Raw genomic sequence first — 20,824 nt, 5'->3', positions numbered from 1 at the left:
CCTGCAGCCTTGCGAGGGTTAACACGTTTAAATGTCTTACTCACTTCGGCTGCAGTGAAGGAGAGACCGCATGTTGTCGTTGCAGGCCGTGTCAGTGGCACTGTATTGTCCTCAAAGCGGGCCAAAAAGTTATTTAGTCTGCCTGGGAGCAAGACATCATGGTCCGTGACTGGGCTGGGTTTCTTCCTGTAGTCCTTGATTGACTGTAGACCCTGCCACATGCCTCTTGTGTCTGAGCCGTTGAATTGAGATTCTACTTTGTCTCTGTACTGGCGCTTAGCTTGTTTGATAGCCTTGCGGAGGGAATAGCTGCACTGTTTGTATTCCGTCATGTTACCAGACACCTTGCCCTGATTAAAAGCAGTGGTTCGCGCCTTCAGTTTCACACGAATGCTGCCATCAATCCACGGTTTCTGGTTAGGGAATGTTTTAATCGTTGCTATGGGAACGACATCTTCAACGCACGTTCTAATGAACTCGCACACCGAATCAGCGTATTCGTCAATGTTGTTGTCTGACGCAATACGAAACATCTCCCAGTCCACGTGATGGAAGCAGTCTTGGAGTGTGGAGTCAGCTTGGTCAGACCAGCGTTGGACAGACCTCAGCGTGGGAGCTTCTTGTTTTAGTTTCTGTCTGTAGGCAGGGATCAACAAAATGGAGTCGTGGTCAGCTTTTCCGAAAGGGGGGCGGGGCAGGGCCTTATATACGTCGCGGAAGTTAGAGTAACAATGATCCAGGGTCTTTCCACCCCTGGTTGCGCAATCGATATGCTGATAAAATTTAGGGAGTCTTGTTTTCAGATTAGCCTTGTTAAAATCCCCAGCTACAATGAATGCAGCCTCCGGATAAATCGTTTCCAGTTTGCAGAGAGTTAAATAAAGTTCGTTCAGAGCCATCGATGTGTCTGCTTGGGGGGGGGATATATACGGCTGTGATTATAATCGAAGAGAATTCTCTTGGTAGATAATGCGGTCTACATTTGATTGTGAGGAATTCTAAATCAGGTGAACAGAAGGATTTGAGTTCCTGTATGTTTCTTTCATCACACCATGTCACGTTGGTCATAAGGCATACGGTATCCCAATTGTCAGTGTTTATCCATTTATGTGCATCTGGGTTTTAGTTAACCCAGAACTAAAATCTTGTGTAATTGAGTCAGATGCACGATTACCATTTATAAATGTTTACATTTTCTGTCCACACCAGGTTATTGTATGCATAATCTGTGACAAAATTCAAATGCAGTTGTCTCTGGAGAACTTGTTCTAAGAATTTCCGCTCAATCTCCCAAAAATGTTTTCGCTCAATTAGTTACCATGGTTGCGCATATATTCCTCCCATTTGTTTATTTTCAAAACATTCCATTTTGGTCCATATAGGTCAATTCCCCAGAGTGTAAAAGGTTATACCTATAACTATAATTATAACTATAATTCTTTGATGTAATGGATTTTGAAAGTGATTACATTTCTCCTCAATCCTCAGCTCTTAACCAAAACAAGTGTTGTGGTTTGAATCCCAGATTGCTCCTTTAGTTAAAGTACGGTATTTTTTATGGTATGAAAAGCTGTTTTCTGAGAAATAAGTCCACAGTCACAAAGGAAGTGTATGTAGGCCGACATGTTTTTAATCATTGCTCAACATTTCACCATGAAAATCATATTTTATGAAACACAGGAAATTGACGAGACTTTGGTCTTGTTTATTCAGATTCTTTTCCCTGTAAGAAGAAAGAAATAACAGAATGGATCAGTATTAATAATGAACATGATGAATATATCAACACTTGGTAATAACAGAATGGATCAGTATTAATAATGAACATGATGAATATATCAACACTTGGAAATAACAGAATGCATCAAGTATTTAAGACTCTGTACTCAGCTTGATTTTTGATTAACCTTTTATAAAGAAAAATGTATTTTTCCCTGTCCTGAAAATGTTATCTCAGAGATCTTAAATACATTTGAATGATTGTTAATCATCAGTATTGACCTCTGTGAAGAATGAATCATAGGTGGTGTTGATGTGGTCATGTTTGAACATCAGTCAGGTGTAGGTTTAGCAGCAGTTCTGTACCTTTCCAGAGTCACGGGTCTTGGCTCTGAGCTTGTTGACCTGAGTCTCAGCGATGTCAGCACGCTCCTCAGCCTCTTCCAGCTCATTCTGAACCTTCCGGAACTTAGACATGTGCTGGTTGGATGCTTCCTCCTGGGTGAGGAAAAGAGACGAGACCATAACATCAGTATTGAAAGTTTGGAGCTTCAGGTACCAAATTAATATTTTAAAAAAATTGTATTTTAACGTTTTTTTTATTGAGAGATTTAGGACAGCATTGTACAGTATATATAGGGAGATAGATGATACAGAAGAGAAAGTGAGTGGTGGAACAGAGGATCAATCTGCTGCTTCCAGGGCCATGTGATCCAGGAGAGTCAGCACCACCACCAGACCAGCCCCCGGCACAAAGCTAAATAATATTCAACCCTCTCTACTTTAAATTGTTACACATAGGAAGAGGAGTCACTGTGCGTACATTTCTTCAGAAATTACTTGCACTATCAACTGAGTCAATGTTGACGTTGTGCAGTAACAACACTTCAACTAATCTCACAAAATGTTTTGTAATGTCTACTAAGGACTGTAACCTTTCAGAGGATTTGACTAAGTCTGTGACTCACCGCTTCCTCAGCCTGCCTCTTGTAGGCCTTCACTTTCATCTGCAGCTTATCTACTAGGTCCTGAAGTCTGGCAACATTCTTCTTATCCTCCTCAGTCTGTGGGAGAAGTTACAAGAATCAATAGTCCATAGTTTAACACACAAACCAGTGTGCTTTAGTGTGTGAAGAATGCACCTTTTTTTACCTGGTAAGTGAGCTCCTTGACTCTGCGCTCATACTTGCGGACTCCCTTGACCGCGTCTACACCTCTTCTCTGCTCGGCCTCCACCTCAGTCTCGAGCTCACGCACCTTTGTGGAAGAAATAAACGTTGGCATTTATGTGAGGTGGTGAAGTCAGACGTAACAAATCTTTGTAAAACAGGAATGTTCTTCAGCTAGTCGCGGAGGCACAAGTGTTCCTATGTACTTTTACGATTTTAATTAAAGGGGTCTATAATAAAAAAACTACTCATTTTCATTATGTAGGTGGGTTATTGAGAGAACTCATCATTACACAATAGCCCTGTGTATAACAGAACTGATTTGGCAGGTCGAAAACCTGAGAAAAATCCATTCAGGAAGTATTTTTTTTGTTGGGTTTGTAGTTTTCTATTCAATGCCATTACAGTATCCATTGACTTAGAACTCAATTTGCAGTTCATATGCCTTCCACTAGATGTCAACAGTCTTTAGAAATGGTTTCAGGCTTGTATTCTTATAAATGAGGGAGTAAGACCAGACCAATGAGTGGGCCCTGAGCTTTTTCATGCGCAATCCCAAGAGAGTGCATTTCTTGTTTACCTTTTTATATTGACAACCTTATTGTCCGGTTGAAATATTATAGATCATTTCGGCTAAAAACAACATGAGGATTGAATATAAACATCGTTTGACATGTTTCTATGAACTTTACGGATACAATTTGGATTTTTTTGTCTGCCTGTTTTGACTGCGTTTGAGCCTGTGGATTACTGAAGAAAACGTGCAAACAAAATGGATGTTTTTGGATATAAAGAGACTTTATCAAAAATGAATGTAAATGAATGTCTAAATGAATGTCTTCTGAGTGCCACCATATGAAGATCATCAAAGGTAAGGGATTCATTTTATCTCTATTTCTGAGTTTTGTAATGCTTCTGCTTGGCTGGTTACTGTTTGTAATAATTTGTCAACTGGGCTATGTTCTCAAATAATTGTAAGGTATGCTTTCACCGTAAAGCATTTTTTAAATCTGACACCTTGGTTGGATTCATAAGAAGTTAATCTTTAAACCTATGTAAAATATGTTTTGTTTTCTGAATTTTTATCATGAGTATTTCTCTATTTGAATTTGGCGCTCTGCAATCTCACTGGATGTTGGCTAGATGGGACGCTAGCTTCCCACATACCCTAGAGAGGTTAAATCATTCAACAACTTTTATTAATGCAATTGCAGACAGAACAACAGGAACATAGCACGCATGTTTCCGAGTAAGTTCTGCAAAATACTCAAGGGTCCAAGATATTTTATAAAACCTGAAGTCCAGCCTTAGTGATGTCACTACCTACATCATTACCTTCTACTCATGATACCAAGCCAATGCATCCACAGCTACACAAACAAATAGTTTCAGTGTTATCTAAAAGCTTAGCAGTAAATGTCCACACCCCAATTTGATTTATAATGGAATGTTTGACTAGTCTCTTAACTCTTACACTCCCTGGGAGTTCTGTGTCTCTGCATCTCTTTTATATTTTAGGCTCTTCTCACAGACAGCCTGAACTCACACATTTCTCAGACAGTTTCTTTATAAGAGCCAGAGACTAGAAATGTACTGTGGAACAATATTAAACCTCATAATGTATATTGTTAATCTGTAGTCTAGGACCCTATACATGTAAGGAGGGAGGGGGTATTATAAACCTCTCCTCTTTAATTAGTACAACATAGGCATAATCAATTATTATAATACATCGAACATTTGGTACAGCCCCTATCATAACCCCTAGGTGAACCCCTGACATGCTTATACCTTACTGCTGAAAGACTTTAGCTTTTAAGAGTTAATTACTCCAAATTGTAATAATAAAACATAAAAACAGTAATCTCTTCTCTTATTAAACATGTATTTTCCTACAAAATACCCAGAATGCCATATTCAAATCTTACCAAAAGTAGATTTCTTTGTGTGAGAAAATATAAATGTTCGTCAAAGTGAGGCATTTTCCCCCAACATACCTTATTTTCATATGATCAAATACACTTCCAGCAATCTGTTTTTCAATCCACCCTGCTGTTAACTCACCCTGGACTCCAGTTTCTGGAGCTGCTTCTTGCCTCCCTTCATGGCCAGATTCTCAGCCTCATCCAGACGGTGCTGCAGGTCCTTGACTGTGACCTCCAGGTTCTTCTTCATCCTCTCCAGGTGAGAGCTGGTGTCCTGCTCCTTCTTCAGCTCCTCGGCCATCATGGCCGCCTGGAATGGTAGTTAGTTTCATTTATGCACCAACTGGCACCAATCATAAAGCTCCTTTGGGATCTTTGGTGTGGTTAAACCAGCCCAGCGACTGCTGGCCCTTGGGGACAAATCAAGTTGATGTAATTCAAGGACTCACGTCAGTGATGGCCTTCTTGGCCTTCTCCTCTGCATTCCTGGCCTCCTGGACGATGTCGTCCACCTCTCCCTGCACCTGAACCAGGTCAGTCTCCAGCTTCTTCTTGGTGTTCGCAAGGCTGGTGTTCTGAAGGAGGAAACAAGGCGATTTGTTTGACTCTCACAAGATCTTACACAAGGCTGAAATTATGAAAATCTAAAAGCAAGCACTGTTGAATTATATATGTGCGTGAACAGTTTGCTTGGTTGAGTTTCATTAGAAATGTCTTTGACCCGTACCTGGGAGTGCAGCAGTCCAACACGCTCGCTGGCGTCCACCAGCTCAGTCTCAGCCACTTTGCGGCCTCTCTCTGTCTGCTCCAGAGCAACTCTCAGCTCCTCGATTTCAGCCATCATCAGACCGTTTCTGCGCTCCACCATGGCTGCCTGCTCCTTCATATCTTCTGCGGCTCGGACGGCATCATCAAGGTGCAATTGGGCATCCTGGGGTTCACAATGAATTAGGCATTGTGGAAGTCGGGCAATACAATCGGTGAGAGAAATGTTAATGGGTAAAAATGTCCCTAATATCCCTACCTTTCTACACTCCTAGAATTAGTGGTGACTAGAGGAACCCTGGAGATTCTCAAGGAACCCCTAGAGTTCCTCAAGGAACTATTGCTAGTCAATGGTTCATATTTTCACGTTTGGTTAGTTGAGGGGTTCTTGGGTAAACCGTTAATTGTTAAATGTAGCAAGGGTTCATGGAGGATCCCTGGAGTGGAGGCATGGCTTAGTAGGGGCATGGCTTTAAGATAGATATTCTTTGGGCCGACCGTTAGAGTCAATTTAATTCCTGTTCATCTGTTCTGTTGTATTGTCATCACATGTTCAGGTTGAACACTGACAGTTTTGTTGCTTCAATGAGGCCAGTGGAGGTGTATGAATTCTTCAAAAGCAAATCCCAAAGTTGGAATATTTACAACGTTCTTATTGTATGTAATCAGCAATTAAAAATGATTATATTAGAAAACTCAATATGCAAAAATATTGAAGGAACATTTCAATTTGCAGTATACTAACTTAACATGATGAACAGGTTTAACATTTATGCTAATGCTTGACAAAAAATAACCCTCCAATAAGCAGAGGTGTGGACTCGAGTCACATGTCTTGGATTCGAGTGACAAATATGATGACTTCCAACTCAACTTTGACTTTAACACCAATGACTTGTGACTTAACTTGGACTTGAGCCTTTTGACTCGAAGAGCACATTATGACTTGTTTAGGACTCTAAACTCAAGACTTGAAACTTGTCGGTCTTGACTTGAGACTTGACTCGGACTTGCCTGTCTTGACTTTGGACTTGACTGGGACTTGCCTGTCTTTGACTTGGGACTTGAGTGCTAAGACTTGAGACTTACTTGTGACTTGTAAAACAATGACTTGGTCCCACCTCTGCCAAAAAGCCACACCTCCAATCTGATAGAATGAGACCTCTATAATATATTATTGAAAAGGTTCAACATTTAACCCCTCCCATCACAAAAAAAGGTAACAGTTTGAAACTTAACACAGAGGTTTCTCAAAGGTCCGTTTCAGAGGGGTTCCTCTTGGAACCTTTTTCAACTGGGAAGGTTCTGCCGGTGCGGCAACCCAAAAGGTTCTTCCAGGCCCCTACTTCTAAGAGTGTACAGTATATTAGTCCAGTCTATTACATTCCTCTGATCTATTCTTTTCTACTGATTCACAAACAAATCCCTTCCCATGTTCAGGTTGTTGAGCCTGATGTCCAAGTCCCTTTACCTTGAACTGTCCCTGGACGTTCCTCAGCTGTTTCTGGGACTCAGCGGCCTGCCTGTTGGCGTGACTCAGCTGGATCTCCATCTCATTCAGGTCTCCCTCCATCTTCTTCTTCACCCTCAGGGTGTCATTCCTGCTCCTGACCTCAGAGTCCAGGGTGCTCTGCATGGAGTCAACCACCCTCTGGTTGTTCCTCTTGATCTGCTCTATCTCCTCGTCCTTCTCAGCGATCTTCCTGTCCACCTCACCCTTGATCTGATTCAGCTCCAGCTGAACACGCAGAATCTTGGATTCCTCGTGCTCCAGTGTGCCCTGGACAAAGAGAAGCAGTCAAGCGAATTGTGCTTAATATATTAGGATGTGTATTCCACAAAGAATTAAATGCTGTGTATATGATGACAATATACACCAATAAAAGGGAGCATTGGATTGTAGTTGGCATTGAGAAGCGTAACACTGCTTTTCCAATCAAACAGCTGTAGTTTGTACCTCAGCCTCCTCCAGAGCGGTCTGGATCTCAGACTTCTCTGTCTCCACGGTCTTCTTGGCCTTCTCCAGCTCATGGATGCTCTTGCCAGTCTCTCCGATCTGCTCAGTCAGGTCAGAGATCTCCTCTGCACACACACACACAGAAGCTGTTTAGACTTGGGAGATATCCAGTGGATATCACCAATGCACTAAAGTTTATAATGAATCAAAATAACAGTTAATTAATGAACAGCACTTCATGCTGTCCTGCAAATCTAATTGCCACCCCACATCATTGGGTTGTTCAAAGGAATACCAATTACAAGTTCCAAATATATATATTTTAAAATGTATATAAAAATTCTGAGATGGTGTAATAGCAAATTGATATAATGTTGATGATTATAATCGATTCCATTTTCAAATACTGGTCAAACATCATGCAAAAATAACTGCTGTCAAATGCTCACGTTGCAGGTTCTTGTTCTCTCTCTTCAGAGTCTCCAGATGATCCAGAGCCTCCTCGTAGGAGTTCTTCATCTTGAAGAGTTCAGTGCTCATAGAGCGAGCCTCCTTCTGTGCTCCTTCCAGCTCAGCCTGGCCCTCCTCATACTTCTGCTTCCACTCTGCCAGAACCTGGGGAAATCCATGGGATTTTCATTACAACTCATTGATAGAGAGTTTTCAATCGGAAATATGCTACAATTATACTACAACTGATCAAATAGCAGACAGAAAATATCACCCTAGAGTGAGGTTTATAAATGTTCACCTTGTCAAAGTTCCTCTGCTTCTTGTCAAGGTTGGCGGCCATGGCGTTGGCTCTCTCAACGTCAATCATGAGGTCCTCCACCTCTCCCTGCAGTCTCTGCTTGGTCTTCTCCAGGGAGGCACACTTTGAGTTGGTCGCCTCAATGGTCTCCTCAGCCTCCTGCAGACGCTGGGCCAGCTTCTTCCTGTTGGACAACAGAGGGTGGTGTTATGGTGAGTAACTTGTTGTGAGACAAATATTGCACTACATATTGAAGAAACATTTTCTCAGATCCCCAACCAGCCTCACCATCCACACCGTTTATTGTAGTTTTTGCTATTGAGTGCAACTCACTTGGCCTCCTCCAGCTCCTCTGTGCGTTGGATGGCATCAGTTTCATACTTAGTCCTCCACTGAGCCACCTCACTGTTGGCCTTGGACATGCCGCGCTGCAGCTCTGCCTTGGCCTCCTGCTCCTCCTCAAACTGCTCTCTCAGGAGATCACAGTCATGGCGGGCAGACTGGACACCATGGGCCAGTGCGTTTTTAGCCTGAGAGAGAAAGAAAGACAAAGGGAGATTAGAGAGAGAGAGTAAAACAGATGACAGTAGAAGTCTCTGAGGGAGGTGTAGAAACAGTCTATGTGTAGATAAAGCTCTAAACTGGAAGGTGGTTCCCATTTAGGATGCCTTACCTTGACCTCCTCCTCAATCAGTCTCTTCAGCTCCTCCACCTGCTGGGTGAAGGCCTGTTTGCCTCTGGTCAGCTGAGACACCAGGCCTTCCTTCTCCTCCAGCTGGCGACCAAACTCACCTTCAGGGAAAGAGGGACATCTTGTTATGGGTACTCTGTTCTCGAAGATTGACATTTTATTTTGAGGAATCGAACTGGACTGAATTTACAGCCCCCAACACATGTTATTGTGTACTACTGAGGTGAACTATATTGGTTTGTTGTTCATTGTTGGAGGTACCATTTTCTGTAAGGAGTCTGGCCCTCTGTCCGCTGATGTCGTTGACCTGGCGAGCATTCTCATCATTCTTAGTCTTGAGCTCGCTCAGCTGGTCCTCAAGAGTACGGCACATCTTCTCCAGATTGCCCTGTTAGTGAAACATATGGGACTGTCAACTTCAGTATATTGAATGGTAATTTAGCTGACCATCCTCAACACTGCTTGACCAAAACATCACTACTCACCTTAGCCTTGGCGACAGCCTCCATGTTGCTGGAGAGGTCATCAATCTCCATCTTGTACTCACTCTTCTCCTTCTCCAGCTTCTGCTTGACGCGCTGCAGGTTGTCGATCTGCTCCCCGAGCTCAGCCACACTATCGGCCTGCTTCTTGCGCAGAGCGGCAGCTGTGGCCTCATGCTGCAGGGTGGACTCTTCAAGATCACGACGCAGCTTCTGGAACTCAGCCTCGCGCTTCTTGTTCATCTCAATCTGGGCAGCAGTGGCGCCTCCGGCCTCCTCAAGTCTCTCGCTGATCTCCTCAAGTTCCCTGGAGAGATCGGCCCTCTGCTTCTCAACCTTGGCCCTGGCAGCACGCTCAGCCTCAATTTCCTCCTCCAGCTCCTCAATACGGGCCTAGAAAAAGGGTCAGGAGCAGGGGGAATGAACACTACAATACAGTTGAAACAATTGAACCTCACTACATAATAATAGCATGTACTGTATATTTAGCATAAATGTGTTTATACATAGCCAGCTACACTAACATATTTACTATATTCATTAGACATTGTCCCATGCAGGAACCAAACTAACAATGGTAAGAAGCAACATCTTTGCATAGATTAGAAGCACCAGCAAGAAGCACCATCTTCCATCTTACTGAGCCATCAGAATCCACCAGGAAGAATGTGTGCTAGTGTAACGCTAGTTAGCGGTGGTGCGCCCTAAATAGCGTTTCAATCTGTGACTTGCTCTGAGACCTTGAAGTAGTTGTTCCCCTTGCTCTGCAAGGGCCGCGGCTTTTGTGGAGCGATGGGTAACGATGCTTCGTGGGTGACTGTTGTTGATGTGTGCAGAGGGTCCCTGGTTCGTGCCCGGGTATAGGCGAGGGGACGGTCTAAAGTCATACTGTTACACTACCAGAAGAAATGCAGATCCTGAACTGTACCTGCAGTTCCTTGATCTTCTTCTGCAGCTGAGCTCCCAGAGACTGCTCATCCTCTATCTTGCTGAGGAGCTGGGTGGTCTCAAACTCCTTCCTAACAAATACAAACACGTTGATTGCAAAGTTTGTTTAGGTTAGACAGTGTAAAGGGAGCCTAAGCTACCATTCACTTTGCTTTTAAGAATCACATACAAAGACTATTTCATGATTACAAGAATGAGCCAAGAAGAACCATTATGTTGATCAAGATGGCAGGGAAAACTGTAGTCATGTATTTGTGTTTACTTCTTGATTTTCTCATCAGACTGCTGCTTGTCATTCTCCAGGTCCATTATGGACTCCTGGGCCAGTTTCAGATCTCCCTCCAGCTTTCTCTTGGCTCTCTCAAGGTCCATACGGAGCTTCTTCTCTTGCTCCAGAGAACCCTCAAGCTACAAGATATAAACAGACATGTGTTGGTCAAATCTAAACCACTGTAGATTATATCATCTTGCATACTATCATGGCCAGAATGTCAAACTCCACTCACGTCGTCCACTTGCTGTTCCAGCTTGGTCTTGGCCTTGGTCAGAGTGTTGACTTTGTCCTCCTCTGCCTGCAGGTCATCCAGTGTCTGCTGGTGGGCCTCTTGGAGGGCTTTCTTCTCCTTGGTCAGCTTGGCAACACTCTCATCCATAGACGCCATCTCCTCTGTCAGGTTTTTAACCTGAAAACGGCCACAACAAACGTAGTTTTTGGTCACTTCACCATAAGTGGTTAAATGGATGATAGAAATGTGTCAACAAGTACTGTACTATAGATTCAACACTAGATGGCCCTGTACTCCATGCCAGTGTGCTGAATGGAAATCATAAACGAGGGGGGAGCAGAACATGTGATGAATTTGGGGAGTCCACCACAACTGAAATTCCACTATTTTGTGTCTTAATTTTTACTGCACTCACAAAAAGACTTGAATCACATTTCTGTTTTGAGTTGATTATTCTGTGGATTATTGTTTGGTTGGACTGTCTACAAGACCTTGTTTTCAGTGGCGTGCTTCTCCTTCTCCACTTTGGCCAAGGTGAGCTCCAGGTCATCAATGTCCTTCTTCAGCTCAGAGCATTCGTCCTCCAGCTTCCTCTTCTTGGCAGTCAACTCAGCATTCATCTCCTCCTCATCCTCCAGCCTCTCAGTCGTCTCTTTGAGTTTGGCCTCCAGCTGGATCTTGCTCTTGATGAGCCCCTCACACCTTTCCTCAGCATCATTCAGATTCTCTGAATCCTGGTTTCAGAACAAGAGAAAAAACCTGTGTTTTCACTTTGTGTATCAAAATATAGACTTCATTTTGTCAAATAAGTCAGAGCAAATCTATTTAAATGTTTTAAATATAAATATATACCATGGGCATTTTCTTGAGTTAGCCACATAGCGATAGTGTTAGTGTCTATGTACTTGTGTGTCTAAATGTGCTCTGATGAGGGTTGTTGCTCACTCACAGATGCGACTTGAAGCGCCAGGTCATTCTTCTCCTGCACCATGGACACCATCTTCTCCTCCAACTCCTTCTTCTTGGCCAGAGCCTTGGCCAAGTCCGACGTCATCTTCTCATAGTTCTCCTTCATGTTGGCCAGCTCCTTCTCAGTCTCAGCGCTCTGCAGCAGGGGCTTGATCTTGAAGTACAACTTCATCCATGGCCAGGTTTTCACATTCATGAATGAACGGATGTTGTACTGGATGGTGAAGACGGAATCTCTGGTCCACAGAAAGGATAGAGTGACATGGTGAGTGACATGGTGAGTGACCAGATAAACAGGTAAACAGATAAGGTAGTTAACCTATGGTTGAAACGAAGAAATGAGCTCTGGTGTGTTTTAGATAAGGCAGTGAGTGCATTCCTAGGTTTTCTGTTAGTTAGAACTGTCAGCTAAGTGGTGATCGATAATGGTGAGGAGTCAAAAGTTAATTCAGTTGTGTTGTGTGTCCTGTGTATGTGCTGGGGGGTCAGAATGAACTCAGAATGTACCTTTAAAGTTCCCTTTGTCTCGGTCTGGAGGAGGAGATTAATTTTAGAAGCAATGAAATGGCGTCATGTTATTTTATATAAACTGTTGCTCGTGGTAACGTGGCAGCGCGCTCCGAGAATAAATTCTGTTACCTATTATTGATAAGACTGGTCTCCGTCTATTTTATGCAAACAAGAACCTTACGAATTCTCATTAAAATATATTAAGGGAATTTAATCAATGAAAACACATTGGTATAATTAAATTACAGTAACAATGATCTCCTCCAGTTTTAAAGAGGAGGACTTTAAAACTACATCCTGGGATTTGAGGAATAACAAAAACAGGGACCCTGACATGTTTTGTATACAGCTGAGGAATGGGGCTAGGGAAATGAAACCACTCTTAAATGTATAGATAGACCTACATAGGGAATGACTGACAAGTAACCCTAAGATCATGAGGCATTTCATATTATTCCAGAATTAATGGGTAAAAATCACTTATTTAAATAACAATTGAACAGCTTGCTAAATCCCAACCTGCTGCTTTAATAGAATATTATAACATGTACCTTCTCATCCTGAACAACTCACAGCATATTCAGTACACAAACATTATACATTACATACAGGAGGCTGACAGAATGCTTTGCCAAGATGTCTACTCTTCCTCACCTCCTCTCCATCATCTTGGTGAACTCTCTCCTCATGAGGAATCCACGGCTGAGAGCCTGGACCATGCCGACCAGAGAGGCCAGCTTCTCATCTCTCATCTCCTCCAGGACACCCAGCAGACCGGCTTTGAAGAACACCTGACACAGGTTGACATGGTCAATTATAGAACCAGTAACAGATAGAAAGGTTGAATCCAAAGAGAGGAACAAAACCACTAGATTGATTTGAACAACATAAACATTGTAATGCTTACAAACAAACCACGAGATAGGTGTTTTATGAGTTGTAAGTTATTGTATAGTTGTAGATTAATAATGTACACTGATATAGATAACTGCAGACATACCATTCTGACATAATGCACAAGATAATGAATTGAGTACAATGTTTCTTCACATTTTTAAGAAATATTTACAAGATGGATAGATCAACTGGAGAGACATTTAATGGTTAGAGATTAAGTTATCATTGAAGTTGTGTTTTAGTTGTCATCTTTTGCTGGGGGGGGTTGACTGACCTTGGTGTGTCCAAACTTGTAGTCCTCGTGATTCACATCAATGGACCCAAGCAGCTTCTCAGAAGCCTTCTTGTTGTCCATGAACTGGCCCTCGGGGATGACACTGGCATTCAGTACTTTGTACCTGAATCAGGAGAAATGTCAAGATGTAATAGGTTGGTTATATTATGTAAAATAATAAGGCTATTCTGATGTTGGGAAAACCCTTAGAGATCATATTTCTGTGTGTGTGTGTGTGTGTGTGTGTGTGTGTACCTCTGCTTGAAGTCAGCATAGATGATTCTACTGGGGAAGCCCTTCCTGCAGATCCTGATCCCCTCCAGAACACCATTACACCTGAGCTGGTGGATAACCAGGAAGTTCTCCATCAGACCTGGAAACACAAACCAAGTCTCTATAAATACTCATAAACAGGTTAAAGACTGGTTTGTTAATGTTACTGATACTGTACTGACAAGATGTAATATTTAACTCAACATCTATTGTACCTGGAGTCTTTGACTCGTTGGGGATCAGGCAGCGTACAAAGTGAGGATGAGTGCTCCTCAAGTTGGTCATCAGCTTGCCCAAGTTCTCCTGTAAGAGGGTTACAAACCATGTTCTCAGAAATAATTTCTGATAATCACTACAGCTGAATATCCACATTTTAAAAGCTCACCCTGAACTGGGAGGACACAGTCTGCATGGAACCACCCTTCTTCTTGCCTCCTTTCTTGGTTGTATCTGTTATAATGGAGAAAAGTTCAATATAATTATAAATGAGAGAATCTCATGTTAATTTCACACTTATCTTAATGCAAGTGCTGTCAATGAGATTGTGTAAAATAACACCTATTGTATGAGTAAATGAACCCAGTAAATCACCCTGACAAATGGTGATACATTTAAAGCAGCAATCAGCAGTTGAAACAATAACAAAATATTGTCCCTGCCCCTGTTTTGATAAAACACAGAGAGATATGAATGGAGAAACATAACCACTCAAATTTATAGACTGAGCTATGTATTGAAAGACTGACCATCCATGATATCAAAATGATAGTATTAATAATGTTTTGAGGCTGTAAAGTGCATGTTTCCCTTTACTTTGCTTACAAACATTAAAACAAGCTCATATTTTGGGTTCTGATGGGGTACGACAGGTGAACTAAGCCAATGTTCTTCAAGAAAAAAAATTCAAGAATGAATGGGTACATATCTTTTAAGTCCACAAATGGATGTAGCAACTGCAGACTGAGCCTTTGTAACTTATTTGTAACTAATGTAACTGATTTGTAACTAGTTCTTCATTAAATATTTTGATGTTCTGCTAGTCTTACCCTCAGGTGGGGCAGCGACATACAGGGTCGCCATCAGTTTGACTGAAGACTTCCCGTACAGCTGAAGAACTGAGTCGTTCAGGGGGTCCTTGTTCTTGTCCAGCCAGCCAGTGATGTTGTAGTCCACAGTGCCGGCGTAATGCACCAGGGAGAAGTGGGCCTCTGCCTTGCCTTTGGCTGGCTTGGGCTTCTCAAATGCCTTGTTTTTACCAAGATGCTGGTCATACAGCTTGTTCTTGAAGGAAGTGTCTGAAGCCTTGGGGAACATGCACTCCTCTTCAAGGATGGAGAAGATGCCCAATGGCTTTACGAAAAGAGATGTACATCATATTAGGGATATTTACATTTAAGATCACATTTGTTCTTTTAGCAAATATGCTATTATGAGAGTATCTTCATTTAGGGGCACAAAAGGAAACATATTGAGTTCTCAACAGTCAGATATGTTGTACCATGTGATAATATCTCCATTTGAGCTTTGCTGTTGAGGTCCATTATAATCCTGACAGACAGCTTACCTTCTCAATAAGCTCAATGCAGGCAGCCAAGTCCATGCCGAAGTCAATGAAGGCCCAGACGATTCCCTCCTTCTTGTACTCCTCTTGTTCCAGGACGAACATGGTGTGGTTGAAAAACTGTTGCAGTTTCTCATTGGTGAAGTTGATGCACAGCTGCTCCATGCTGTTGTACTGTTGAAGGAATTTCAGATGGGATCATTTCATCATCATACAAGGCTGTAATCCCTCTCAATCACAACTAATTGTCTTGTTCTGGTCTCAGACTCACGTCAAAGATCTCAAACCCGGCAATGTCGAGCACACCGATGTAGAACTGCCTTGGATTCTTGGTGTCCAACATCTCGTTGATACGGATGACCATCCACAAGAACATCCTCTCATAGATGGACTTGGCCAGAGCCGAGACTGAGTTATTAACCTGCAATGATAATAGCTCAAATGAATACATGAGATATTGACCATGTCTAGTGACAAGGTGAAAAGAGCTCCGGGAAAACATCATCACTATTCAAAACAAGCAATATACTCATCACCAAAATATTTCTGGTGCTCAGAAAATGGTAGATGCGGTGTTTGGCCGCCTTACCTGAGGCACAGTCTGTCCCTTGGTCACATACTCATTGCCGACCTTCACTTTGGGGTAGCACAGAGCCTTCAGCATCTCAGCTGAGTTCAGGCCCAGCAGGTAGCCGATTTTATCAGCCACTGGAGAGAGAACCAACAACAACAGACTCAGAAACACAAGATCACGTGTTTCTGATGTCACACTGACAAAAGGGTTAGGTTTAGATTTGAACCCACAACCATCATTTTAAATCATTTCTGGAGGTTGGAATTTGGTCTCCATAAATGATCTCCTGCCGGACTTTGATGAGGCTCTGTCTATCTTACACGTTGTATATCTATGAGTGGGACCGGGAATGGGACTAATGTTTACATATTGTATATCTATGAGTGGGACAGGGAATGGGACTAATGCTTACATATTGTATATCTATGAGTGGGACTCACCCTCTGTGCCGTCTGGCTCGGCCTGCTCCTCACGCTGCTTCTGCTTGAATTTCAAGTTGCCATGGTGCAGTACAGCTCCTGTCAGCTTGTAGATGCTCATCTTCTCATCATTAGTGAAGCCCAGGATTGTAATTGCATCCTGGCATTAGACAGGAAGTACAATGGTGATGAACGGAACGGTAGTTTGCTCACATACAGTACACTACAGTTCTGTGCTCTCAGCAGAACAAATGAGATGGATACATTTGACTGGGTTCTCAGATCCACGTGATTACACTTGACCAACACTGGTAGATGACAGCACAAGATACATTTGACACAGTTCCACAGGGACTTAGTGACACTCTCTTGTGGATGTCTTATATATACAGTATGGGCCTCAAGGTGAAGTGTGAAGGCATGAAGAGTTCCTTGAGACACATGCCTAACTAACAATAAGGCAGAATAAAACAAAACCAAACACATGAAAATTCCCTGCTGCCACCAAGTTGGAATTGCACAGTGCATTCAGTGTGTATGGTGGTCCTACCCATTCCATGTATAGAATATGATGAACCCTTTGTTTGACTCACGTCTGTGGCATCCAGCTCTTCCTTGTCGTTGATGCTGGCCACAGTGATCTGACCCTGACTGCACATGGGGAAGTCGTAGGGGTTGGTGGTGATGAGTGACATTTCTATGGACAACAGAGGATGTCTTGTCAGTTAAATCTCTTAGAATTCTACTGTCCTACCTTTACAGTATCTCTCCTTTACTCAATAGATGGACTCAAGGATCTAGTATAAAATAAATAGCATCAACTGAGACTCGTGGACTAGTGCATCACAGTCCATTACTTGATAGATATTTCCCAAAGACCTGACCCATATCTAGATGCCTTGTTACCATGGATGTACTCATTGTAATAGTATTTATAATGAAGGTAGGAAACATTCCCCCTGAACCTCTACTTTGCCTCACCAATAATATCAGGTTTGTGATTGGTCATCATCTGGAAGAAGATGTGGTAACCTCTCTCATCGGGAAGCTGGAAGGACACTCTGGACTTCTCTAGCAGGTCTGAGAGAAAAAGAACATTAGATAAAGATTATCTCCCCCCAAAATCTGTGTGAATTTAGTAAAGAATCGAGAAACAATGAAAATCAACTCACAGGTCTCAATGTCAGCTTTAGCCAGTTTGCTACCTTGGAAGTGAATCCTGATGAATTTACCCTAAAGTAGAGCATGGGGGTTAGAAAGAGGTTAACTAAATACATCTAACATTTTACTTTGATAGACCCCTTTAAATGTTACAGTTTGTTGGACATCTATTGAAGTCAGAAGGGAAATACTGAAATACATTTGTCCATACTTACGAAGCGAGACGAGTTGTCGTTCCTCACTGTCTTGGCATTACCGTAAGCCTCCAGCAGAGGGTTAGCAGCAATGATCTGATCCTCAAGAGACCCCTGATTGAGACAAACACAAGTTGCTCAGAAACTGGTTAAGTTAGTTATTCTCAATTGCTTGATCACAGCCCACCAAACTGAAATGTGTTAGAAAGGTTCAACCTACCTGCATTTTGCCTGGTTCTGCTTCCTTCTTGGCACCAGACACTGCAATGGTGGCAAAGTACTGAATGACACGCTTGGTGTTGACAGTCTTTCCTGCACCGGATTCTCCGCTGGTTAATATGACAGAGAAACGGGGGTTTTAGTCACATGTTTGAATGTCAGATTGGCTTTCACTAAGAAATAACATTGAAAAATACACTGTTTTGCTACATAAATTAACAAATATCCCCACTCATTGACTCATTCCTATGCGTAGCCTAATCCATTCATAATGTCATGTATTTTCATCACACCCAAGTGACCCAACATATTGCAGTAGAAACATTTTCTCAAGTGAGATTTTAGTAAACAACTTACGTAATCAGGACAGACTGGTTCTCCTGGTCTGTAACAAAACAACATATTGATTATCATATTCAAGCAACATTATGGGGACATTATTGAATTCATAGCATCATCATGGATTTAAATTAGGAACCTTTTCCATTCAAGGCAAGTGAAATCAGATATTACCAGCAAACTATTCTAACGTAGACTAGAAAACAGTAGATACATCTCTAAAGCATATTTTAACTTCCATCCATCCATCCATCCATCCATCCATCCGAGCTCATACCAATCTGCATGAACTGAAAGGCGTTGTCAGAGACGGAGAAGATATGGGGTGGAGCCTCCATCCTCTTCTTCCCTCTGTAGGCGTTAACAACCTCCATGTCGTACACAGGAAGCCACTTGTAGGGGTTCACCGTGGCACAGAACAGCCCAGAGTAGGTCTGGATGAACGAGAATGAATCCAATTAGGGGATTAGAGCAATCAGATTGACGTTTACCTGGATTTATGTGAGGATGTGGGTGTACTATGGTATAGTAATGTAGGTCTACTGTATTGGTCTGTTTTTGTTTCTACCATGACTTTATGTGTAGTACTGCATGTGTGTGTATGTTTATACAGGTATCTTACATAGATCATCCATGCTGCATAACGCTCTTTGAGGTTATACAACACAGAGGCTTCATTCAGGTAGGTCATCATGGCCATGTCCTCAATCTTGTCGTACTTAGGGGGGTTCATCTGGTAGACGTCTGCTTCCTTGAACTCTTTTCCTGCCTGAAACAGTCAGAAATATAGATTATACGCAGATCAAACTGGGCAAGACTGAATTCTGTTTGCTCATTAAATACAAGTTCAATCTTTACATTTAAAAAAAATAATCTGCATCCAATCCAACTACTTTGTCTTCAACCACTGACACACATGGTGATTAGCATGTTGTTACTTATTTCTATTGGCATGTTTTGATCATTTTGATGTTTATTTCAAGATATGCAGTAATTTGAATACTTTTCAAATCAGGCTTACCTCCTTAGTGCCGTCCGGATGCGCGACTGTCACAGTACACTTTCCTTCAGTCCTGGCAGTGACCAAACCCTTAAGGTAAAGCTCCTTGGTGTCTGCGACATAGCAGGCGTTCTTTGAATCAAAGGGTGCGGTTTGTGCCTCCATCCTCTCCTTCTCAGGCTTACGGAGGTATATGGCAGCCTTGCCGTAGATTTGCATCTCCGCGTCCGTACTCATGGTGACGGATCACTAGGAAAGAGGCGAAACAAGAAATATGATTGACTCTGTGGTGCTTCCTCCACAGTCAACAGAGTTGTGAGGGGTTTCTCTCACAGAACATTTGTCACTTTTCTTATGAAGACTCAAACTATGTCTCACCTTCTTTTTCCCCTTCTACAGATGAATTTGTACTTCTTGGAGAACCCTGGGAAACATTAGGTTGTTGTGAATATGTACAAGTCTAAAGCATTATCATTTAGCCCCCCGAAGAGGTAGAAAACATTTAGAACAGTATAATTCAACACAATCATGACAACCTTGGTGTGAATAAGTCTAAAGCAATATCATTTAGCCCCCGGAGGGCCAGAAAACATCATTCAACTCAATCATTACAGCCTTGTCCAATTAAACTACAGGGGCAACTGGTGACTTTCATTTCCTGGTGACAACTCACTTAACTACACATTCTGACAAGAATTCAAATCAACACCCCTGAAAACCCAGTTACATTATAAACCAACCCGTCCATTTATAAACAGCAGGAGAACCACTTTTGGCAGGAAATAAAAGCTACATGTTTCAAGTAAAACACATTTAAAGTAAAAACATTTCAAATGAATTCCAGTTGATTGCATATTGTAAAATCTGACAATGCAGAAATAATGTAAATAACTAAATGCAGAAGTCAACTGAAACAGGCCATTTAGCCACTGCCTCACATGCTGAGTGCTAAGATGACACAAATGTAAACATGTGAAGAGGTGGAGAGAGTCTTACCACAGAGGAAGAAGGTGTCTGACGTATGGATGCTGGGGTCTCAGCCTGCTTATATCTGGTTGAAACTGACAACCAGGCAAAAGTTAATTATGGACCACTCTGGTAAAGGAAATGGGTGAGAGACCTCTGTGTTTCTGTGTCTCACTAGCGCCACCAACTCCCAGGAGCGCCACACTCCCATTACATTACTTTTTAATGCAATATTTATCTCTAAATTGAATTAAGTTAACATCGATAAGAGATGTCATTAATAATAATTATGACAGTATCAAAAGTTTGCGGTATCAGATTGACTCCAATGTTTCTACCATAGCGCCTCAAATACTGTAATGGAGTTCCTGTGGACCCAATACCACTAAAAACATTACACAATAATCTGACCTTATTTCATTCAATTTTAGTTTACATTCATCTTCATCAACAACTTAATGTGTTTTTTGACCGATTGTTTTATATTTTGCTTGCAAACAAATCTGAACTGTCTCCTCAGTCACCTCATACTTGTGATCTATCATATTAAATACA

General features: G+C 42.1%; 1 protein-coding gene across 1 annotated transcript; it reads right to left on the bottom strand.

Moving 5' to 3' along the window:
* Nucleotides 1–1,607: 1,607 nt before the first annotated feature.
* Nucleotides 1,608–20,326, bottom strand: LOC109887974 (myosin heavy chain, fast skeletal muscle-like). The gene is made up of 41 exons (XM_031836855.1): nt 20,300–20,326; nt 19,682–19,727; nt 19,325–19,552; nt 18,926–19,072; nt 18,581–18,737; nt 18,322–18,349; nt 17,966–18,074; nt 17,767–17,859; nt 17,563–17,623; nt 17,372–17,470; nt 16,984–17,087; nt 16,412–16,550; nt 15,987–16,105; nt 15,669–15,818; nt 15,401–15,571; nt 14,883–15,186; nt 14,222–14,286; nt 14,052–14,139; nt 13,819–13,936; nt 13,564–13,687; nt 13,047–13,183; nt 11,863–12,118; nt 11,405–11,647; nt 10,914–11,090; nt 10,670–10,815; nt 10,388–10,478; nt 9,463–9,852; nt 9,239–9,365; nt 8,960–9,078; nt 8,620–8,816; nt 8,287–8,470; nt 7,985–8,150; nt 7,536–7,660; nt 7,050–7,358; nt 5,541–5,744; nt 5,263–5,388; nt 4,953–5,123; nt 2,872–2,976; nt 2,688–2,783; nt 2,086–2,217; nt 1,608–1,723 (listed from the first exon to the last, which is right to left on the bottom strand). The coding sequence occupies exons 3-41, from the start codon at nt 19,538–19,540 to the stop codon at nt 1,706–1,708; spliced, it is 5,811 nt and encodes a 1,936-aa protein (XP_031692715.1). The 5' UTR covers nt 19,541–19,552; nt 19,682–19,727; nt 20,300–20,326; the 3' UTR covers nt 1,608–1,705.
* Between the last annotated feature and the right edge of the window lie 498 nt (nt 20,327–20,824).

Source organism: Oncorhynchus kisutch, linkage group LG12, assembly GCF_002021735.2.
Source record: "Oncorhynchus kisutch isolate 150728-3 linkage group LG12, Okis_V2, whole genome shotgun sequence".
Taxonomy (NCBI): Eukaryota; Metazoa; Chordata; class Actinopteri; order Salmoniformes; family Salmonidae; genus Oncorhynchus; species Oncorhynchus kisutch.
Note: the sequence above shows the minus strand (reverse complement) of the source record. Positions and strands in the feature narration are given on the sequence as shown.